General features: G+C 38.8%; 1 protein-coding gene across 3 annotated transcripts in view; it reads right to left on the bottom strand.

The window, feature by feature from the left end:
• Positions 1-870: 870 nt before the first annotated feature.
• The window catches only part of NDUFA9 (NADH:ubiquinone oxidoreductase subunit A9), a 34,170-nt gene continuing 15,121 nt past the window's right edge, over positions 871-19,919 (bottom strand). For all 3 annotated transcript variants that reach the window (XM_008143751.3, XM_054718793.1, XM_054718792.1), the window contains 6 exons: positions 19,536-19,638; positions 13,489-13,556; positions 11,385-11,461; positions 6,011-6,106; positions 3,697-3,763; positions 871-1,174 (listed from right to left, as the gene is read on the bottom strand). In XM_008143751.3, the coding sequence (XP_008141973.1) occupies positions 1,004-1,174; positions 3,697-3,763; positions 6,011-6,106; positions 11,385-11,461; positions 13,489-13,556; positions 19,536-19,638 (582 nt within the window). In that variant the 3' untranslated portion in view covers positions 871-1,003. The remainder of the gene's footprint in view (positions 1,175-3,696; positions 3,764-6,010; positions 6,107-11,384; positions 11,462-13,488; positions 13,557-19,535; positions 19,639-19,919) is intronic.

Below are 19,919 nucleotides of genomic sequence, written 5' to 3'. Positions count from 1 at the left end.
ATGGGGGGGAAAAGGAGAAACAATTGTAATCTGAACAATAAAGATTCATTAAATAAATAAATAAATAAATAAATAAATAAATAAATAAATAAATAAAAGAAAAAGAAAAAAAAAGTCCGAATTCCTGTGCATTAGTCATCACTGCAGAGACTGTGGCACCTCCTTCGCATGGAGAGAATCTTTCTTTCTTTTTTTTAAATATATTTTATTGATTTTTTACAGAGGAAGGGAGAGGGATAGAGAGAAACATCGATGAGAGAGAAACATCGATCAGCTGCATCCTGCACACTCCCCACTGGGGATGTGCCCGCAACCAAGGTACATGCCCTTGACTGGAATCGAACCTGGGACCCTTGAGTCCGCAGGCCGACGCTCTATCCACTGAGCCAAACCGGTTAGGGCAAGAGAACCTTTCTATATCCATGTATCTGAAATCATATAGCTGTCCTAATAGCAGGGGGACAGACTTCAGATAGTTTAGGTCTGAGCAGAGGACTATGGAATTACTGCATACGGTTTGAAAATCTGTCTACAATGTTTTATATGTATGTACTATTTTTAAAATATATATAGATGTCATTAAGATAAGATTTGAAAAATAATCTCAAATTAGTTATAGAACATTATATATTTTCTCAATTAATGGATAGTAAAAGACAATCCCCTATCACTTGTGGTTGTCATAATATTATGACATTAAAAGGGGATCCTTGTTATAGAAGTAGCTTGACACAGTGAAATTCAAATCCTTCAGCATTACAGAGGATAAATGATACATGTCATTATTAAATATATATTTTTAAACAAAAATTATGCTTAAGCTCTAAATGGCGACATTTCTCATTTCATAAATCAAGAAAGGAAAAGCTGTTGCAGAATATAACCTCAGATGTTTTAATAGAGAGATCTTATTCACTGTTTACAGGATTCTCTGATGAAAGTGGGCTGGTCACTAGCCAGGTGACCCAAATGACACTAAAAACCCAGGGCAGCTCAGGGGCCACTAAAAGTTGACAGTCTTGGCTGGCTTCACCTCATCCATTTCAGAAGACAGCCAGCGGTACGTGCGATGACGCCGCAGCACCTCGATGGCCTTCAGTTCCAGGGGAGTGGCCTGAATACCAAGGTCTTCCAAGCCAGGCAAGTGAGGCAATGTCATGTCGGTGATGTGAACCTGTGAACAAAGAACCACAGAGAACACTGACTGCTGTCCGAGAACGCCACAGGCTATCCAGCAAGCACTCAACCCTCCAGCTGAGACCCATTACTGATACTGATACTTCACTGTTTTAAAAGGATATGTGGCAGTGCTTGGTTCCTGGCACTCTCTAAAAGCTGACCACAGGAAAAGGGTTTAAGGAAAAAAGGGAAAGTTCACCAAATAGCAGTTCAAAGGTCCCCAACACTATCCATGAGCACAGAACACAGGCTCTAGGGGAGTCATTCTACAGATTTAAACAGAAATAAATCTAAAGTGAGAGGCACAGGTCGTCAAATTTGTCAGGGGTGGCTTTTAAGTAAAATACAGGATTTAAAGCCCGTGTGTCCATGCTCTGAGCACAGGCTTCCTGCCTCAGTTTTAACAGTTGAATTACAGAAATAACTGGCATTTGTCCTTGCTCATTAAGAGATAATCCACTAACCTTTGTGCTCCAGCTATACTTAACCTGGTTGACTAATGCTCAGATCTAAAAATCCAAACCCATCTTGTTTTTAAAGAAGGAAAATGAACTGTAAGACTTAAAAAGATCGTTCATCCTCCCACCCGACAAAGCCTGCAATTCTTTTACCAGTGCTATAAAGCAACCTCCAAACCAAATCTAAAACCCATTCAGCCTACTGTACTAACACTTTTTCACTTACAAATGTGAGAGGCACATTAGTGCAAGGTACAATGAAGTGTTCTGACAATTAGTTCTCTTGTCCAATCTTTCATGAATATACAGGACACCTTGAAATGGTCTTAGCTTTCCACCCTATCGGCTGTCCATTCACATTTGTTCTCCAAGGACTATTTTTTCATCTTCTCTACATTTTAGCTTTCGGGTAACTTTCAAAGGACAATTTGGCTATTTCTTATTGATAAAAGGTCAACAGGTCTTCAAAGGTAGAGGTGGTATATTATTTTTATTTTATTTTGTGTCCTCCCTAGAAACTTTTATAGGCAGTGGGTGAATGAAAAATGAGTCAGACTAGAATGGGAGACAGCAGGCTGGGAAGAGCCAGAGCTCTGGAGTCCAACACACTGCAGAGGGACCAGAGAGACAACAGGAGACTGCTCAAGGCAGTAAGAACGAAGACTCTACCCTCTTGGATTAAAGTGGGTAGAGAAGAGACAATTATTTCCTTTACCTTTCTATAAGTTGAAAAATTTAAATACTATTATAAACATTTTCATAACAAGCTGAATGAAAAGGTAGAAAGAGGAGAAGTTGTAAGATCTGGCACGTATTTGAGGGTTGCCAGAATCATACTTGCTGATGGTGTAGAGCTGTGCTCTCCGATACGATAGCCACTAACCAAATTTAAGTTTAACTAAAATTAAATAAAATTCAAAGCTTATTTCTAGAGTCACATAAGCCACATGTCAAGTGTTCAATAGTGACATGTTGCTAGTGGTTACATCTTAGACAATGTAGATCATAAAACATTCCCAGCACTGCAGAAGTTCCATGGGAGAGCATTGATTTAGATCTAGACTGGATGAGAAAGGAAGAAATCCTACATTTTTGACTTGACAAACAGAGCTAATAGTGATACTGTTAATTGTGATGACAGAGGCAGGTTTGCAATTCTATTTATGGACATGTTCTATTTCAGATGATTATAGTATTATCTAAATTAGTAAGAACCCATTGCTGGGTTGGGGGGCAATTCAGGGCTGGAGACAGAACTACAGTTATAAGTTACAGACAGCAGCTGGAGCTAGATGAGGGTCATTTAGATAATAAGCAAAGATGGCAAAAAGCTGAGGAGAAAGCCCTGGGGTCCCCGAACATTTAGAGATCAGGAAGAGAATGACCCAGGAAGGCAGACCGAAAAGCATGGCCCACCAAGAGGAAATCCAAGAGAATGTAGAACTGGCCAGAAAAGAGATGGAAATTCAGGGTTGCAAGAAGGAGGGAGCACCTCATGGATGCAGCAAGATGACATCAGAAAACTCACTATGGATTTGGCAGAATGGAGATCACAGGCAACCTTGAAAAAAACAATTTTAGGGGAAAAATGGGAATAAAAGCCTGAGTGAAGTGTGTTAAAGAAAGAATGAAGTAAGAAACTGTCAACAGCAGGCACAGAGAGCCCTTCTGAGGAGTTTTGATGCAATGGCACACAAAAACAGGGCGGGAAGGGAGGGTTTTGTCTTTTAAAAAAGAGTGGAGCTCTTACGGCATGTTTGTATGCTGAGGGAAAGGAGCCAACAGAGAAAGAAAAATTGATAGCAGAGGAACCACACCCTGGAGCAAGCTGAGAGTGGGGGAGTCTGAGTGCACAAGTAGAGGGCTGACCTTCCCAAGAGGGTAAAAGGCAGACAAGAACATGAAAATAACCCCAGCAAACAAAAACCACTTCTGCCAGTCTCTATAATTGGGTTCCTCTTCAAATTAGATAAATCTTTCACCTTTTCCTAACTTACCCATCTATGCAGCTCTCTGCCCAGCATCTATCCAGGCAGATGTTCAACACACTTATACTCACCCGCTCCACTTTATCCCTCGTTGTCCAGGGGTCAAATGGGCTGATTTCAAAGAATCGTGCTACCAATCTAGACAAAGGAATAAATATAGCACATGGGGTAAGTGTCTCTATGCCCAATATTCAAGCTAGCTTATAAGAACCACAGGAAGAGAGACTGCTCTAGAGGCATTTTTCTTTAAAGAAAACCGCCCAGCTCTAGCCGGTTTGGCTCAGTGGATAGAGTGTCGGCCTGTAGACTGAAGGGTCCTGGGTTCGATTCCGGTCAAGGGCACATGCCAGAGTTGCCAGCTCGATCCCCAGTGTGGGGAGTGTGCAGGAGGCAGCCGATCAATGATTCTCTCTCATCACTGATGTTTCTATCTCTCTCTCCCTCTCCTTCCTCTCTCTGAAATCAATAAAAATATTTTTTAAAAATAAAGAAAAAAAACCGCCCAGTCGGCGTGGCTCAGTGATTGAGCACCAACCTATGAACCAGAAGGTTCTTCATTGGATTCCTAGTCAGATTACATGCCCATGTTGTGGGCTCGATCCCTAGTGTGGGGTGTACAGCAGGCAGCGGATCAATGATTCTCATTATTGATGTTTCTCTCTCTCTCTCCCTCTCCTTTCCTTTCTGAAATCAATAAAAATTTAAAAAATTAAAAGAAAGAAAAGAACCAAGGTCCTGGCACAACTCTCTGTGAGGTTACCTTTTCTTTCAAGTTAACCCTGCCTGACTGCTGTAACTGCTGCCACTCCTTATTCTCTACCAAAGAGACAACTAATCTTAAAAAGTAAAATAAAGCTACCACCACCAACAAAACAAACAAAATGATCCAACATTCAGAAGTCTGAAATTCAATCTAATTTAAGCCTCAGACATTCAAATATGCTTCCATTAAGGATGTAGGGCAAGCTGAGTAGTGTGCAAATATTAACAATGCCTATGTATGCCAAGCATTGTTCTAGGTGTTGGAGATAGATGTGAACAAATAGCAATGCTCCCCCTTCGTTTTTAATTATTTTATTTTTTAAAATTTATTTTTAGAGAGAGAGGAAGGGGAGGAGGAGAGAGAGAGAAAAACATCAATGTGAGAGCATAACATTGATTGACTACCTCCTGCCACACTCCAAATGGGGATCGAACCCGCAACCAGGGCATGTGCCCTGACTGAGAATTAAACCAGTGACGACCCTTCAGTGCAGAGGACAATGCCCAACCAACCGAGCCACACCAGCCAGGGCAATGCTCCCCTTCTTAAAGCATTCATTCATTCATTCATTCATTCTCTCCTTAAAAGACTCCTTTTCCAAAACTAATACAAAATGATACTGCATGTAAACTATAATTGAAAAAAAAAATTTTTTTAAAAAGACAGAAAGTCAAAACATCACTTTTCTTTGGGTATTTAGGCTTCCAAACTCTACATTTTTCACTTAAACATTCTTATTACACTTTTTTAGCCTCCTTGACAAAGTTGTTATTCTGCTGGTTCTTTAAATGCAGGTATTCCTCATGCTCTGTCCTAGCCTCCCTCTTTCACTCACACTATACACTCTTCCCTACCTACTTCAGAGTCATTATAAGTATTAAATGAGGAGGAAGTAAAGACAGCCTGAAAATAGAACACGCTCTATTGGTATTATCATCACACTACATTTTAATTGACTACTGTTCTAATACCTCTGTTACAGGGTTTAGTGTAACATCTCAAGTGCCTAGTGCACTGCCTATGATACAGCAGGCATTTGATGAACAAACAAATGAAGGAGTGAACTGCCATGCTGGTTTATAAAAAAATCTGGCAAACTGGATGTGAAAGTGTGTGACATAATTCTGAGCTTATAAACCTACAAATGGAAGAAATGAACCAAGAAGCAGGGAAATAAGACAAGGCAACCATAGGCCAAGTCTAAACCAACCTAGCTCCTTTCCCCAATTGCATGACCAGAATAGTTTAATAAAGAGGAGTCCCTTTGCCACTTCTGGGTAAGTGATATGAAACAGAGAAACCTGATCTCTCCTTTATCCAACCTGCCAAGATACTTCTCCACATTAAAACTCAGTGATTTTTAATTGGAGAATTTGAAGAACTGCAGATTTAACCCCTCAACACATCATTTTTCTCATCCACATTAATCTGCATTTCCCTTTCTTAGACGTCTCTGGTTCTTTCCTAGACTAACATCAAGATATCAGGACAACATTCTAGTTAGAGATTCCGAGACCACTATAAAGGACATACTCCCTATAACCCTAAGTGAGAGAGCATTATGAACAAATGTATCTAGTTAGCTCTATTTTAGAAGGCACAAAAAGAAGTGCTTTACTTACTGATAGGCAAAACGTGGCAAAGGGTATGGGAGGAAGGGTCTGTGAGCCATACCAAAGACATACTGCACCAGGTCAAAAAGGAGGTATCGATTGGGCCTACGAAAAACAAAATTCAATTATTCAAATTATTTGCACCTACAAATTCACCTTTTTAATTTAACAAAATAACGTTTTTCTTATGAAAAAGGAACACATATGCACTCTAGTAAATGCAGATTAGCACAAAGGAAAATCATCATAATCCCACCAAAGACAATGTTAATATATTCAAAATATATCCTTCTCTCCTTATAAATACATTTTTGTTTTTATAAATATAAGATTACAGTTCATCCTATTCTGTAATATCTTTTTCATTTAACATTAAATCACAATCATCTGTCAATGTCATTATATATTCTAGTGCATGTTAATGCTTGCACATACTGCATGTATAGTAATTATAACTATTTTACCAATTCCCAATTTTTGGATGTTTAAGCTATTAAAATATTTTTCTTTTATAAAATAATGCTTTAATAAACATTCTTATTGTAAATATTTGTACTTATCCATAATTACGTGTTTACTAGAGGCCCAGTGCATGAAATTCATGCACTTGGGGGGAGGGTCCCTCAACCGGGCCTGCACCCTTTTGCAGTCTGGGAGCCTTCGGGGGATGTCCGACTGATGGTTTAGGCCCAAGGAGTGGGCTTAACCTTTTGCACTCGGATGTCGAGTGTGACTCGACATGGTTAGCATTAGAATAAAGGAATCGAGAAAAAAGCAAGTGGGTGCAAAGGGTTAAGCCATCAGTTAGACATCCTTAGCATTGCCATGGCCACTGCCACTGCCGCTGCGCTCGCCAGCCTTGAGCCCAGCTTCTGGCTGAGCAGTGCTCCCCTGTGGGAGCGCACTGACCACCAGGGGAGAGCTCCTGCATTGAGCGTCTGCCCCCTGTGGTCAGTGCAGGTCATAGCGACCGGTCGTTCTGCCGTTCGGTCGATTTGCATATTAGCCTTTTATTATAAAGGATAATACATTCTATAAGTAGAACTAGCTAAAAAGTATACTTTGAGAGTTTAAGGCTTTTATTGAATACATCCAAACTGCCTTCCAAAAAGGTTATATCGATCTACATAAAATGCTAGTAGCCCCCCTCACCAAAAATGAATTTAGTCATAAAAAAAATAAACAAAATTTTGTCAATCTGCCAGGTAAAAAAAGGTACCTCAAAGTTTTAATTAGCATTATTTTAATACTAAATATTAACTTTTTTTCTTTATATATTTTTGGCCATTTACACTTCCTTTTTTCCTCCTGGGGTCCCTGTCTATAAGACTGATTTGTTAAGAATTCTTTATATTTTAATAATAAAGTTGGAAATATCTTTTATTGTTTATTCTTTACATTTTAAAGGTTAGGTGTTTTGTGGCATATAAAAGTCTAAACATTTCACTTAAAACTACTGATTTCTTTTATTTTATGGTTTGGCTTTATATTTAGAAAATCTCTCTCCAGTCATCAGTGACATAACTTTCCATATACCGTATTTTCTGGCATATAAGATGACTGGGCATATAAGATTTTCCTGGGTTAAAAAGTCGTCTTATACGCCGGAAAGTACAGTATCTTTACTAATACTTTTACCAATAAGTTGTTATTTTTAAATCCATAACATCAGAACCTTTAGCAATATGTTTTTGTATTATTATAAGGTAAAGATATAACATCATTTACTGAATTATGTAACCTTCCCCCATATTTTTAAATGTTGTCTTTATCACATACCATATTCTTACATATACTTAAGACTGTTTCTGGACTTTATATTCCATTCTCCTGATCTGAATAGTATTGAACCAGTATAACCTCGCTTTAATAATTATTGTTGCTTCTAATACATTTTAATATCTCTTCACCCACTTTTCTAATCCCTTTTGCATCAGCAAGCCTGTGATAACTCAGTGAAATGAAAGGAATTTAGTAAGAACCTCATCATTCTGATATTTTCACCCAAAAACAAAACAAATAAAAAGAAAGACAGAAAATGTCAGCTAGGGGACAAAGCCCTTAAATAGCTTTCTTCTAATCCAGAAGGATGTGAAGATCACTGCAGGGCATATAATATATGCTGTGCCAAAGAACAACCTGTAATCTTTTTGATGCCAAGCAATACTGGACTCATGGGCAAACTAATACGTAATATCCTTCTTTTTCAGCTCTTCTAAAGCCCTTTGTGTTCCATTAACAGTGACTTAAAGACTGGTTTAAATGGCCCTGCTCACAGACAAAGGTACACTGTAGCCTGTGTCCCTCCCAGCTTAGATTTCATAGTTATTCCTTTGCAAATATCCTCAGCAAAACCTTGTCCTCCAGCCTCCTCTCCACTATACAGTGCAGCAAAACCCATACTCTGGTTAACCCAAATATTCGCCTTCTCAGTGCCTAAACCACCAGCAAGACAGAGTTGTACAGAAAGTACAACTGGGTGAATGGGCTTCACCTTTGATTTTTGATCACTACCTTCAAATGGAAGACTCAGTTCTGCTTTGCAATCCTACTATTCTCTCCTGGGAGTGCCCTTTTCCTGTTCTCCTAGAACAGTGATGGCGAACCTATGACACGCGTGTCAGCCATTTCTGATGACACGCGGCCGCTGAGGTGGCCGCATGCCGAGGATGAAACATTTGCGAAATAATGTTTTTTCCTCAAAGTGACACACTATCCGAGTTATGCTCAGTTTTCTGGCGAAGTTTGACACACCAAGCTCAAAAGGTTGCCCATCTCTGTCCTAGAAAATATTTCCATCTCTTCTGTGTCCTCAGACTTTCCATACACCTCTCTGATCTGCCCCATCCTTTCAGTGATGATCTCCTCACTTGTTTTTTTACCATTTTCTTAACAGTGTCTTTGGAATACAGAAGTTTTTAATCTTGATCAAGTCTAATTTATCCATTTTTTCTTTTATGGAGTATGCTTTTGTCATATCTAAAAAAAAATCTTTGCCTAACCCAAGGTCTAGAAGATTTTTTATTTATCTTCCAAAAGTTTTAACACTTACATTTAGGTCTCTGATATATTTTGAGTTAATGTTTTCATGTATGGTGTGAAGTAAGGGTCAATGTTCATCTTTTTGCATTTGGATATACCAGTACCATTTGCTAAAGACTATCTTTTCCCCTTGGAATTGTTATGGCACCTTTGTCAAAAAGCAACCACCCACAAGGTTTATTTCTGGACTATCAAGTCTGTTTCACTGACCTATATGTCTATTTTTATGCCAGTACCACACGTGATAATTGCAGCTTTATAGTAAGTTTTGAAATTACGAAGCTTAACTGCTACAACCTTACAATTCTTTGTCAAAATGGTTTCAGCTACAGTGCTTCTTTTGCATTTCCATGTAGATTTAAAATCAATTTGTCAATATCTGCAAAAAAAAAAAAAAAGCCTGCTGGAATTTTGATAGGATTAAGTTGAAAATATAGATCAGTTTTAGGGAAAGTGCCATTTTAACAATATTGACTCTTCCAATCCATGAAATTTAGGTCTTCCTTAATTTCCCTTAACAATGTTTTGTAATTTTCAGTGTATAGGTCTCTACTTCTCTTGTTAAATTTACACCTAAGAATAAAAGTATTTTATTCTTTTTTATGCTATTTTGAATAAAATTATTTTCTTAATTTTATTTTAGATTGTTCATATGCTAACATAGAAAACTGATTTTTTATGTACTGATCTTGAACCTTATGATCTTGCTGAACTTATTAGTTCTCACAGGTGTGTGTGTGTGTGTGTGTGTGTGTGTGTGCGCGCGCGCGTGTGAGACCATAGGTATTTGTTAAATGAACAATAAGCAGAATGGGCCACTATCATATAATTAGTAACTATGAAAAAACTAGAAGCAAAATTCAGGTCTTATGCTTCTGCCTTAACCTCAAAGTGTCAAGGAAACAAGCAAAGTTTTCCCCTGGAACTGAAGAGGCAAAAGAGAAATATAGATGTATTTTTATAATTTCACAAGGAAAAATGCCTACACTGCCAAGTCTAGCATTACTTGACCCATCACTGTGCCAAACAAGTATGACTTACCAGAGGCTAGCAAAGAGACTGAAGTGGCTGGGCACAGCCAAAGAAAATGGCTAACTTATCCCAGAGCCATCCCCACTGAGCAGTAAGCAAGCAAAGTTTGTAAAGTCATTTCTGTTCATCTGTTCCTTAGTATCCTGGTCTAAGTATCTCTTAAATAAAGCCTGATGTGTTTGAATCTTGTGTTTTACAAAACCTGTGCTAAAAACATGTTTTTGTAAGTGACTTTTCTAGGTCATATAACTGCATGCTAATGTACCAATCTGGGAATTTGAAGAGAGACATACATCTTGCAGCAGCTGGTTGACATGGAAACACACTATAGTCTTTTTATGCACCAAAAATTTTTTTTAACTAAACTTATAATAATAGTGACACATAAAAATGTATGAATTCATAATCCTGGAAATAAATACTATGCATCTGGTTGAGAGAGAAAAGTGTCTTTTTTGTAGAATCAAATATTTCTTAGGAATTAGGCTATCCCTTCATTGTTGAATCAGACCCCCACACGTCACAAAACATCAGGCACCACTAGTTTCCTTCACAGAATGATGAGGTTCTGAGCCAATTGTTAGATGGATCTGGTACTTTTGAACTTGATAGATTAAGTCTTAGTTTTTTAGTTTAGTCAATTCAGTATAAAGGTTCTAAATCTAGCTATGTCATAATTTAACAATTTCAGGAAAGTCAGTTTAACAGTGTCACATTTTTCTGGAGAGCAAACTTCAATGAAGAGAACATATAACAAAAGATCAGTCTTGCACAGCATTAGCAACTGTACCCTAAACCAGCCATTTTCTACCTTTTGGGGCATTAAGATACTCTAGCAAAATTAATTTGATTTTGCAACTGTACTTACTCCCTAAAAGTATTTTGTGTTTTAGCATTTATAGTAATATCCTTTTATATATTAAAAACATCACTGGAGTGATACAAAACCATCTGTGGTGGTCACGGGACTATGTATATATAATTCTCTAGGGAAGTGGTTCTCAGCCTTTGGTGACAGAAAAATCACTTATTAAAAAGCAGATTCCCAGGTTCCTTCACATTCTGATTTAATATAAGCATTCAGAAGATTCTGATAATGATGGCCTTTGGACAACTCTTTGAGACACACTGGTCTTTGGGCTAAGGGGAGTAGGTTTCTGGAATAAATACACAGAAGAAAGAAACTATAAAAATGCAATGAGTAAATCTGTTAGTGAGTGACATGTTTAGGAATTATTGTTGCTGTAAATCAATGAGTGCTTCATTTTAACAGGTAACACAATTTTAAAGTCAAACTCTAACCACCTACCCAACAAAGGCAAAAGTTTTCCCTCTGGCATCTGGATCCTTAACTGCATTCACAATTCCTTTGGATACATCTACAACCTATAAGAAATTATAACATGTGTTTAGGTGATTGTTGACAAGAGAGGGAGGGAAATAGAGAGATTCAGGAGAGAGAAAGAAAAAAGAAGGGAGGCAGGAAAGGAGAAAGGGAGGGAAGGAGGGAGAGAAGAAGGAAAGAAGGCCACATCAATCACACACACAGAGACAAACCCATGATAAAATTAAAATAATGGCATGTCTGTTTTCAAAAACTTATTGAAAAACAGACTTCTTAAGAGCTCAAACCATCTTTACATTGGAAGTTTTAAAATACTTTTTCTAGTCAAAGGTATTTATCTTCATACTAGAGGCCCAGTGCACATATTCGTGATCCAGTCGGGTCCCTCTGCCAGGCCTGTGGGGATCGGGCCAAAATCGGCAGTCAGTCTGACATCCCGCTCATCCCGGCCCCACTGTGCCTGCCACCACTCGGTAGTGCTGCCATGGAGGCAGGAGAGGCTCGCGCCACTGCAGCTGCGCTTGCCAATCGTGAGCCCAGTGTCTGGCACCTGTCAGTCAGCTAAGCAGCGCTCCCACTGTGGGAGCGCACTGACCACCAGAAGGCAGCTCCTGCATTGAGTATCTGCCCCCTGGTTGTCAGTGAGCATCGTAGTGACCATTCGGCCAGTCACTGGGTCAGTGATGGGCAACCTTTTGAGCGTGGTGTGTCAAACTTCGCCAAAAAACTGAGCATAACTCGGGTAGTGTGTCACTTTGAGGAAAAAACATTATTTTGCAAATGTTTCATCCTCGGCATGCGGCCGCCTCAGCAGCCGCATGTCATCAGAAATGGCTACGCGTGTCAGTGCTAACAAGCGTGTCATAGGTTCGCCATCACTGTCAGTGCGTTCGGTCGCTTAGACTTTTATATATATATAGATGGCTGTCAGGCCTTCCTGATGTGCCTTTGCCCACCATGACTCCAAGCTCCTAACTCTGTTACTAAGCTATCTCAAACTATTAGGCTAAACCACATGGGCTGGCCTATAATTCTACCACTTTGACTTTCAAAAATAATAATTTTATATAGTTTCAAATCTATGGTTTTCAGCCTGGGGTGACTTTGACACCCAAGAGACATTTGGCAAATGCCTAGAGGCAGTTTTAACCTTTTGCACTCAGATGTCGAGTGTGACTCGACACGGTTAACATCAGTAGCAGCTCTTTTTATACTCTTTGAATGTATCAATAATTTGAAATATAAAAAAATCCAAATAAATAAGTTTGTATGAAAAGAAACTCCAGTTTTTTATTCTACTGCCGCGCTTTGTAAAATCTGGGGTATTTAAAGAATTAAATCCCGAGTAGAATAAAGGAATCGAGAAAAAAGCAAGCGAGCGCAAAGGGTTAATTGTCACAACTGGGGGGTTGGTAGGGGATGCTACTGCCATCTGGTGGCCAGAAGCCAGGAATACAGCTACAATAGCTCCTACAACAAAGAACTGATTATCTGGCCAAAAATGTCAATAGTGCCACAGTTGAGTGAGAAACCCTAGTTCAATATAATATGGAATCCAACACGCTCTCTCACCTCTGGGTTCCTGTACACACTGTTCCCTCTGCATAGAATACTCTTCCCCAAACTCTTCATCTGATTTACTGTTAATCATTTTTAAGGTCTCACCTGATATGTCATTTCCTCTGAGAGGCCTTTCCTGACCATCAAGTCTAGATTAGATATCCCTCTCACATAACCCTGTAAATCTCTCTCCCAGTCACGGCATTGATCACACTGTATGATCACTGCTTTGCTGATATGCCTCTGATGGAGACCAACTTGAGGATAGCTATTTGTGTGTATATATAGTTAATATCTCTTTATCTGCCATGACATGTACAGTGTGCCTAGTAAATTAAGGGTTCAATACATTTTCCTTAAATGAACGAACAAGACATAGAGAATTCATGTCACTCTTAGGTAAACTGAAAGGCAAACAGTTGAAGCAACTGACAAAGAAGTAAATGACAAGAGTTACAGGATTAGGATAAAACCAGAAGACTGGTCACCCTTCATCCACAGTACTTACAAATACTGGTTGTTTCACTGTCTTCTTGCCCAAGGACACAAGAGGTACACCACCAAAACAGCGCATATCTGGCAGAAGAAAGAACTATTCTTAGAACGCCTAAGCTGTTAAAACCTACCACCTCCAGGTATTCCAGGTTAACATAATCATTTTGCATAACAGAAATAATGAAATAAAGGTAGGTGAGTCTGAGAAAATGAATGAGCAGCCCTTTTCTTTTCAGACAACAGATATGAAAGTAAAAAGGCCAAACACAGGGTGGGGCAAAGGTAGGTTTACAGTTTGAGTAGGTGAAACACAGAGTTTATCCTTGTATTATTTGTTAGTATATTATTTTTCATACTCACAACTGTAAACCTACTTTTGCCCCACCCTGGATTTAAGGACACTGAGAGAAAGGGAAACAGGTCAAATGGCTTGGCTACTTGTCTTCTACTCTACACTGCTAAATGTATGACCACTCCTAAGACTGGACTCGAATAAAAATTGCACCCCATTTTAAGGAGGATATAGCAATCAACAGATCAGTGATATAATGTACATAACCCAGAAAAAGATGCTGTTAAGAATGGGAATTTAGGCCCTGGATGGTGGCTCAGTTGGTTGGCGCATTATCCCATGTACCGAAAAAGGTTGTGGGTTTATTCCCTGGTCAGGTTGCATACGGGAGGCAACCTATCAATGTTTCTCTTTCACATTGATGTTTTTTTCTCTCTCTCTGTTTCTCCCTCCCTCCCCCAACTCTACAGTTAATAAAAATATATCCTCAGGTATCCTCAGGTAAAGATTTTAAAAAAAGAATGGGAATTTAGTATATAAAAAATGCAGTATCACAAATACATGGAAAATGGAAATATTATTTAATGTATGGTGCTGAAAAAATACTACTTGGGGGAAAAAAGAAATGGTTCACATCTCACCATAAACCAAAACAAATCAAATCCCAAATGGATTAAATGTAAGGGTAAAAAGAGCTTTTCAAAAAATTTATAAAAGTAGAAATTATTTATAAGAGCATCAGAAAAAGAATTAAAATACTTAGGAAAAACTTAACCATGTTGGCTAAAGACCTGCACCATGAAAACTATGAAACATTACCAAAAAATATTTAAAGACACAAATGAATGAAAAGACATCCCATGTTTGTGAATTGGAAGACAATACTATTAAAATATCAATAGTACCCTAGCCGGTTTAGCTCAGTGGATAGAGCATCAGACTGTGGACCAAAGAGTCCCGGGTTCAATTCCCATCAAGGTCACATACCTTAGTTGCAGGCTCCTCCCAGGCCCGGGTGGGGCTTGGGCTGGAGGCAACCAATTGATGTGTTTCTCTCACATCGCTGTTTCTCTCTGTCTTTCCCTTTCTCTTTTAATCTCCCTAAAAATCAATGGGAAAATATTCTCGGGCGAGGATTAACCAAAAAAAAGGGGGAAAAAAAATGTCAATAGTACTCAAAGCAATCCACAGACTTAATGCAAATCCAATCAAAATCTCAATGGTGTTTTCACAGAAATAGAGAAAACTCCATCTTAAAATTCATATGGAATTTTAAGGAACTCTGAATAGCTAAAACTATCCTGAAAAAGAAAAACAAAGTTGGGGTTCTCACACTTCCTGATTTTAAAACTGATGACAAAGCTACAGTAATCAAAACAGTGTATAGTGATCAAAACAGTGACATAACGACAGACATACAAACCAAAGGAATAGAAGAGAGAGAAATAGCCCTTGTATGTATAGCCAAATCATTTTTGCCAAGGTGCCAAGACCATTCAATGGGGAAATGACAGTTTTTTCAACAAATGGTGCTGGGAAAACTGGATATTCACATATAAAAGAATGAAGTTGGACCTTTACTTTACATCATATAGAAAAATTAAATCAAAATGGATCAAAGATCTAAACATCCTCAAAAGAAAACATAGCTTCATGAAATGGGACTTAGCAATGATTTCTTGAATATGACAACAAAAGTATTAGCAACAAAAAATAAATAGATAAATCAGACTACATCAAAATTAAAAGCTTCTGTGCATCAAAGGACACAATTAACTGAGTGTAACCTAAGGAATAAAAGTAAATATCTGCAAATACTATATCTAATTAGGTGTTACTATTCATAATATATAAAAAGCTCTCACCATTCAACAATAACAAAAAAAAGACCCAATTAAAGGTTGAGTAAAGGATATGAATACGGATTTCTGCAAATAATATACATAAAGGGCCAACAAGCACAAGAAAATATGCTCAATATCACTAATCATTAAAGAAATGCAAATCAAAAACACGAGATATTACCTCATACTACTATTAAAAAAAAACACAGAAAATAACAAGTGTTGATGAGAAAAGAGAAAAACAGAAACCTGTGTACTTAGAAATGTAAACTGGTATAGCTACTATGGAAAATAGTGTGGCAGATCCTAAAAAAATTAAAAATAGAATTACCCTATGATCTAGCAATTCCACTTCTGAATATATACTCCCCCCCCCCCCCGCCAAATTGAAAACAGGGTCTCAAAGAGATATCTGTACACCCATGTTCAAAACAGCATTATTCACAACAGCAAAAAGGTGGAAGCAACCCAAGTTTTCACTGACAGATTAATGGATAAACAAAATGTGGTATTCACATACAATAGAATATTCATTACTCAGCCCTTAAAAGGAAGAAAATCCTGTCACATGCTGCAACATGGATGAACCTTGAGAACATGCTCAGACAAATATTGTGTGATTCCACATATATGAGGTACCTAGAGTAATCAAATTCAGAGACAAAAAGGAAAATGGTGGTTGCCAGGGGCTAGAAAGAGAAGGAAATGAGAAGTTATTTAATATATATAGTTTCAGTTTTGCAAGATGAAGAGTTTTGGAGATTGGTTGCACTATAATGTAAATATACATAACAGTACTGAACTGCACACTTAGAAATGGTTAAGATGGTGTCTTAGTCTGCCATAATGAAATACCATAGACTGCAAGGCTAAATTAAACAAGAGAAAAGTATTTTCTCTAGCTCTGGAGACTGGAAGGTCCAAGATCACAATGTCAGCAGTCTTGGTTCCTGGTGAGAGTTCTCTTCCTAGCTTGCAGTCAGTCAACTATTTTCTCACGTGGCTTTTCCTCGTTGCACACACATTGGAAAAGTGAGAGAGATCTCTCTCTCTTCCTCTTCTTATAATGCCACCAATCCTACCGGGATTGAACTGTGTCCCCCATGAGCTCATTTACCTTAATTATCTCCTAAAAGCATTATCTCTAAATATAGTCAGCACATTGGGGGTTGTTGCTTCAGGCAATGAACTTATGGGGGACATAATTCAATCCATAGCAGGTGATATATTTTATATTATGTATTACATTTTTACCACAATTTTTAAAAAAGTGAAATACAGAAGGTGAAAGAAACACAAGCATGGGAGGTTGGAAACACATGACAAAAACATCTAAATTGGATAAATGAACTGTGGTATTTCCATTCAATTACGTATTATTCAGCTATAAAAAAGAAATGAGCTATGAAAAGATATGGAGGAAACTTTAATACACAATCAGTGAAAGAAGCCAATATGAAAAGGTTACAAACTGTATGATTCCTACTATATAATATTCTGGAAAAGGCAAAATATGGAGATAGTTAAAAGATTAGTGTTTGCCAGATTTTAGGGTGAGGGTTGTAGGTAGCAAGGCAAGGAGGGAGAGATAAATAGGTGGACTACAGGAGATTTTTAGGGCAATGAAACTATTCTGTAAGATATCCTAGTAAGTATATATCATTATACATTTGTCAAAATCCACAGAATATACAACATAAAGAATGAACCCTAATGTAAACTATGGACTAATAATGTACCAATATTGGTTTACCAATTGTAACACATGCCTAACACTAATGCAAGATGTTAATAAGAGAAACTGTTATGAGGGGACCATGAGGGATAAGGAATACATGGGAACTCTGTTTTCCATTCAATTTTTCTGTAAACCTACAACTGCTCTAAAAAATAAAGTCTATTATTAATTAAAGTAAAAACATGCCCTAACTGGTTTGGCTCAGTGGATAGAGCGTTGGCCTTTGGACTGAAGGATCCAATTCTGGCCATGGGCACATGCCAGGGTTGCAGGCTCGATCCCCAGTGTGGGGCATGCAGGAGGCAGCCGATCAATGATTCTCTCATCATTGATGTTTCTATCTCTCTCTCCCTCTCCCTTCCTCTCTGAAATAAAGAACTATATATTAAAAAATAAATAGATTAAAATAATACAAACAGCCACAAGAAAAAACAGGAAGCTTCTGATTTTAAAAAACTCATTAACCTTCCTAATACTTCCAAGGTGAAAGGTCCAAATGTTCATCCAACACATAAGTGAATAAATTGAGAAGTAACTGATAATTCAAGAGAAGCAGAAACTAAAGGTAGGTTCTGATCACAGACTTAAAAAAATGTATTCTCCCCTCCTACCCCCACAGAAGTACAGGAATCATTTTTTCACTTCTAAAGTCTCAAAATCTCATCACTTAGGACACAGATAATCTCTGTCAAGACAAAAGTCTAATTAGCAAACAAACAAATTAAGCAAAATCCTGAGAGCAAACATAAAGTATCCCCCAGCCTATGAAAAGAGTTCACATATTATTTCTAGTTTATTAATGGCCAAATTAATATTAATCCCTAACCCCATTCTATAGAAATTGCTATCATCAAGGAAGATCTATGAAATGTGTCTGACAAAGAATATTATCTCTTTGTTTTTGAAAATCAACACTAAAACGACTTGGCAATCAGACTAAATTAGAAAGCAGTAAGAAATAGGCTTCATATTAAAAGTATAAATGAAGACTACATTTAAGCATTAACTATGTGCCAGCTGATATAACATAGGCTACTTCATCTAATTCACACACTGCTCTTGAGGTAGACATTATTATCTCCATTTTAAAGATGAGAAAGCTGCCACTCAGATTTGACAAAATCACAGAGCTAGTTAGTTCCCTGGCCAAAATTTAAACTCAGATCTCTGACTTCTAAATACATACTCTTTCCATGAATCTAAGATGCTTTTGATACATAGTATTGAAGATTATAAGAAGGAACATGCTGACTAGGTAAGTATAATGATTTTGGAAGAAAAAATAGCAATTGGGAGAGAAAAAACATAACCTCAGTCTGTCAAGTGAGAGAACACCATTAACTTGTGCTTAACTTAAATTTAGTTAACCAGTCTCCCGTTTTCTACCATCTATATATATAAAACCCTAATATGCAAATAGACTGAACAGCAGAACAACTGAACAACCAGTCACTATGACGTGCGCTGACCATCAGGAGGTGTGCACGGAACATGGTGGGCATTGGCAGCAGGCGGGATGGTGGAGCGAGTGAGGGCGCCAGACCAAGGCGGGGCGCTGGTTGCTGTCATCGGGGCAAAGCTCTGGTGGTTACTGAAAATTCTTTCCTCCCGCACACTGCGGTCCTGCCCGGCGCTCACACCTGCTGCTGGAGCCAGCCCTGCTTGCACCCGATGCCAGCACCAGAGCTGCTGCTCGCACCGGCACCAGCCCCACTGGCCCTCAGGGCTTCTCCACCTCCCCCTGCTCCTGAGGCACAATCGGGGCCAGCAGCCGCCACTAGCACCCACTGTTGGCTAGGGCCCCACTTGCACCCGCTGCCGGTACCAGAGCTGCTGCTCGCACCCACTGCCAGCGCCCAGCACTGGTCCAGATCGCTTGGCGCTGGCAGTGGGTGTGAGCGGCAGCTGCCAATCACCCCTGAGGGCTTCTCCACCTCCCCCTGCTCAGCGAGTGTGAGCGGGGCCAGCGCCATCAGCACGTGGGAGTGGCGGCGGCGGGAGCAGGGCTGCCAGCAGACAGGGGACTGGCAGACAGGGGACCAGGGGCCGCGGCGGGAGGGGCCGGGCAGTGGCGCGGAAGATGGGCCGAGACCCACCCCTATGCCCACTGCAGCCTTGTGGCCCACAGTTCCTTTCAAGGTGCATGAATTTGTGCACTGGGCCCCTAGTTAAGAAAGAATACACACTTGCAAAATAATTGAGGAATCTATCCTCTCGTCCAAAGATGTCTGACGGCTTTATGATAGTGGCTTCTGGAAATGCATCTCTCACTTCTTTCTCTCCAACAGCCTAAAGGAACCAAACAAACAGAGTTCTGAAATGAGTGAAAAAAGCATCCATTTTTTTTCACTATTGGGACACTACTTATATTTCAAAGGTCATATGTTCCTCCAGATTAAAGTAATGGTACTGTTCATAAATCTCAATTACACAGAAAATTTTTAAATCACACATAAAAAAGTCCCTGTTTCTTTTAGCTCTTGTTGGGTTTCTTCTCATAATTATTATAGGGAAGCTTACACAGAAGGAGAAAAATCAAAGTAGAATTTTTCTAGCCTCCATTTTTCCTT

Source organism: Eptesicus fuscus, chromosome 7, assembly GCF_027574615.1.
Source record: "Eptesicus fuscus isolate TK198812 chromosome 7, DD_ASM_mEF_20220401, whole genome shotgun sequence".
Taxonomy (NCBI): domain Eukaryota; kingdom Metazoa; phylum Chordata; class Mammalia; order Chiroptera; family Vespertilionidae; genus Eptesicus; species Eptesicus fuscus.
Note: the sequence above shows the minus strand (reverse complement) of the source record. Positions and strands in the feature narration are given on the sequence as shown.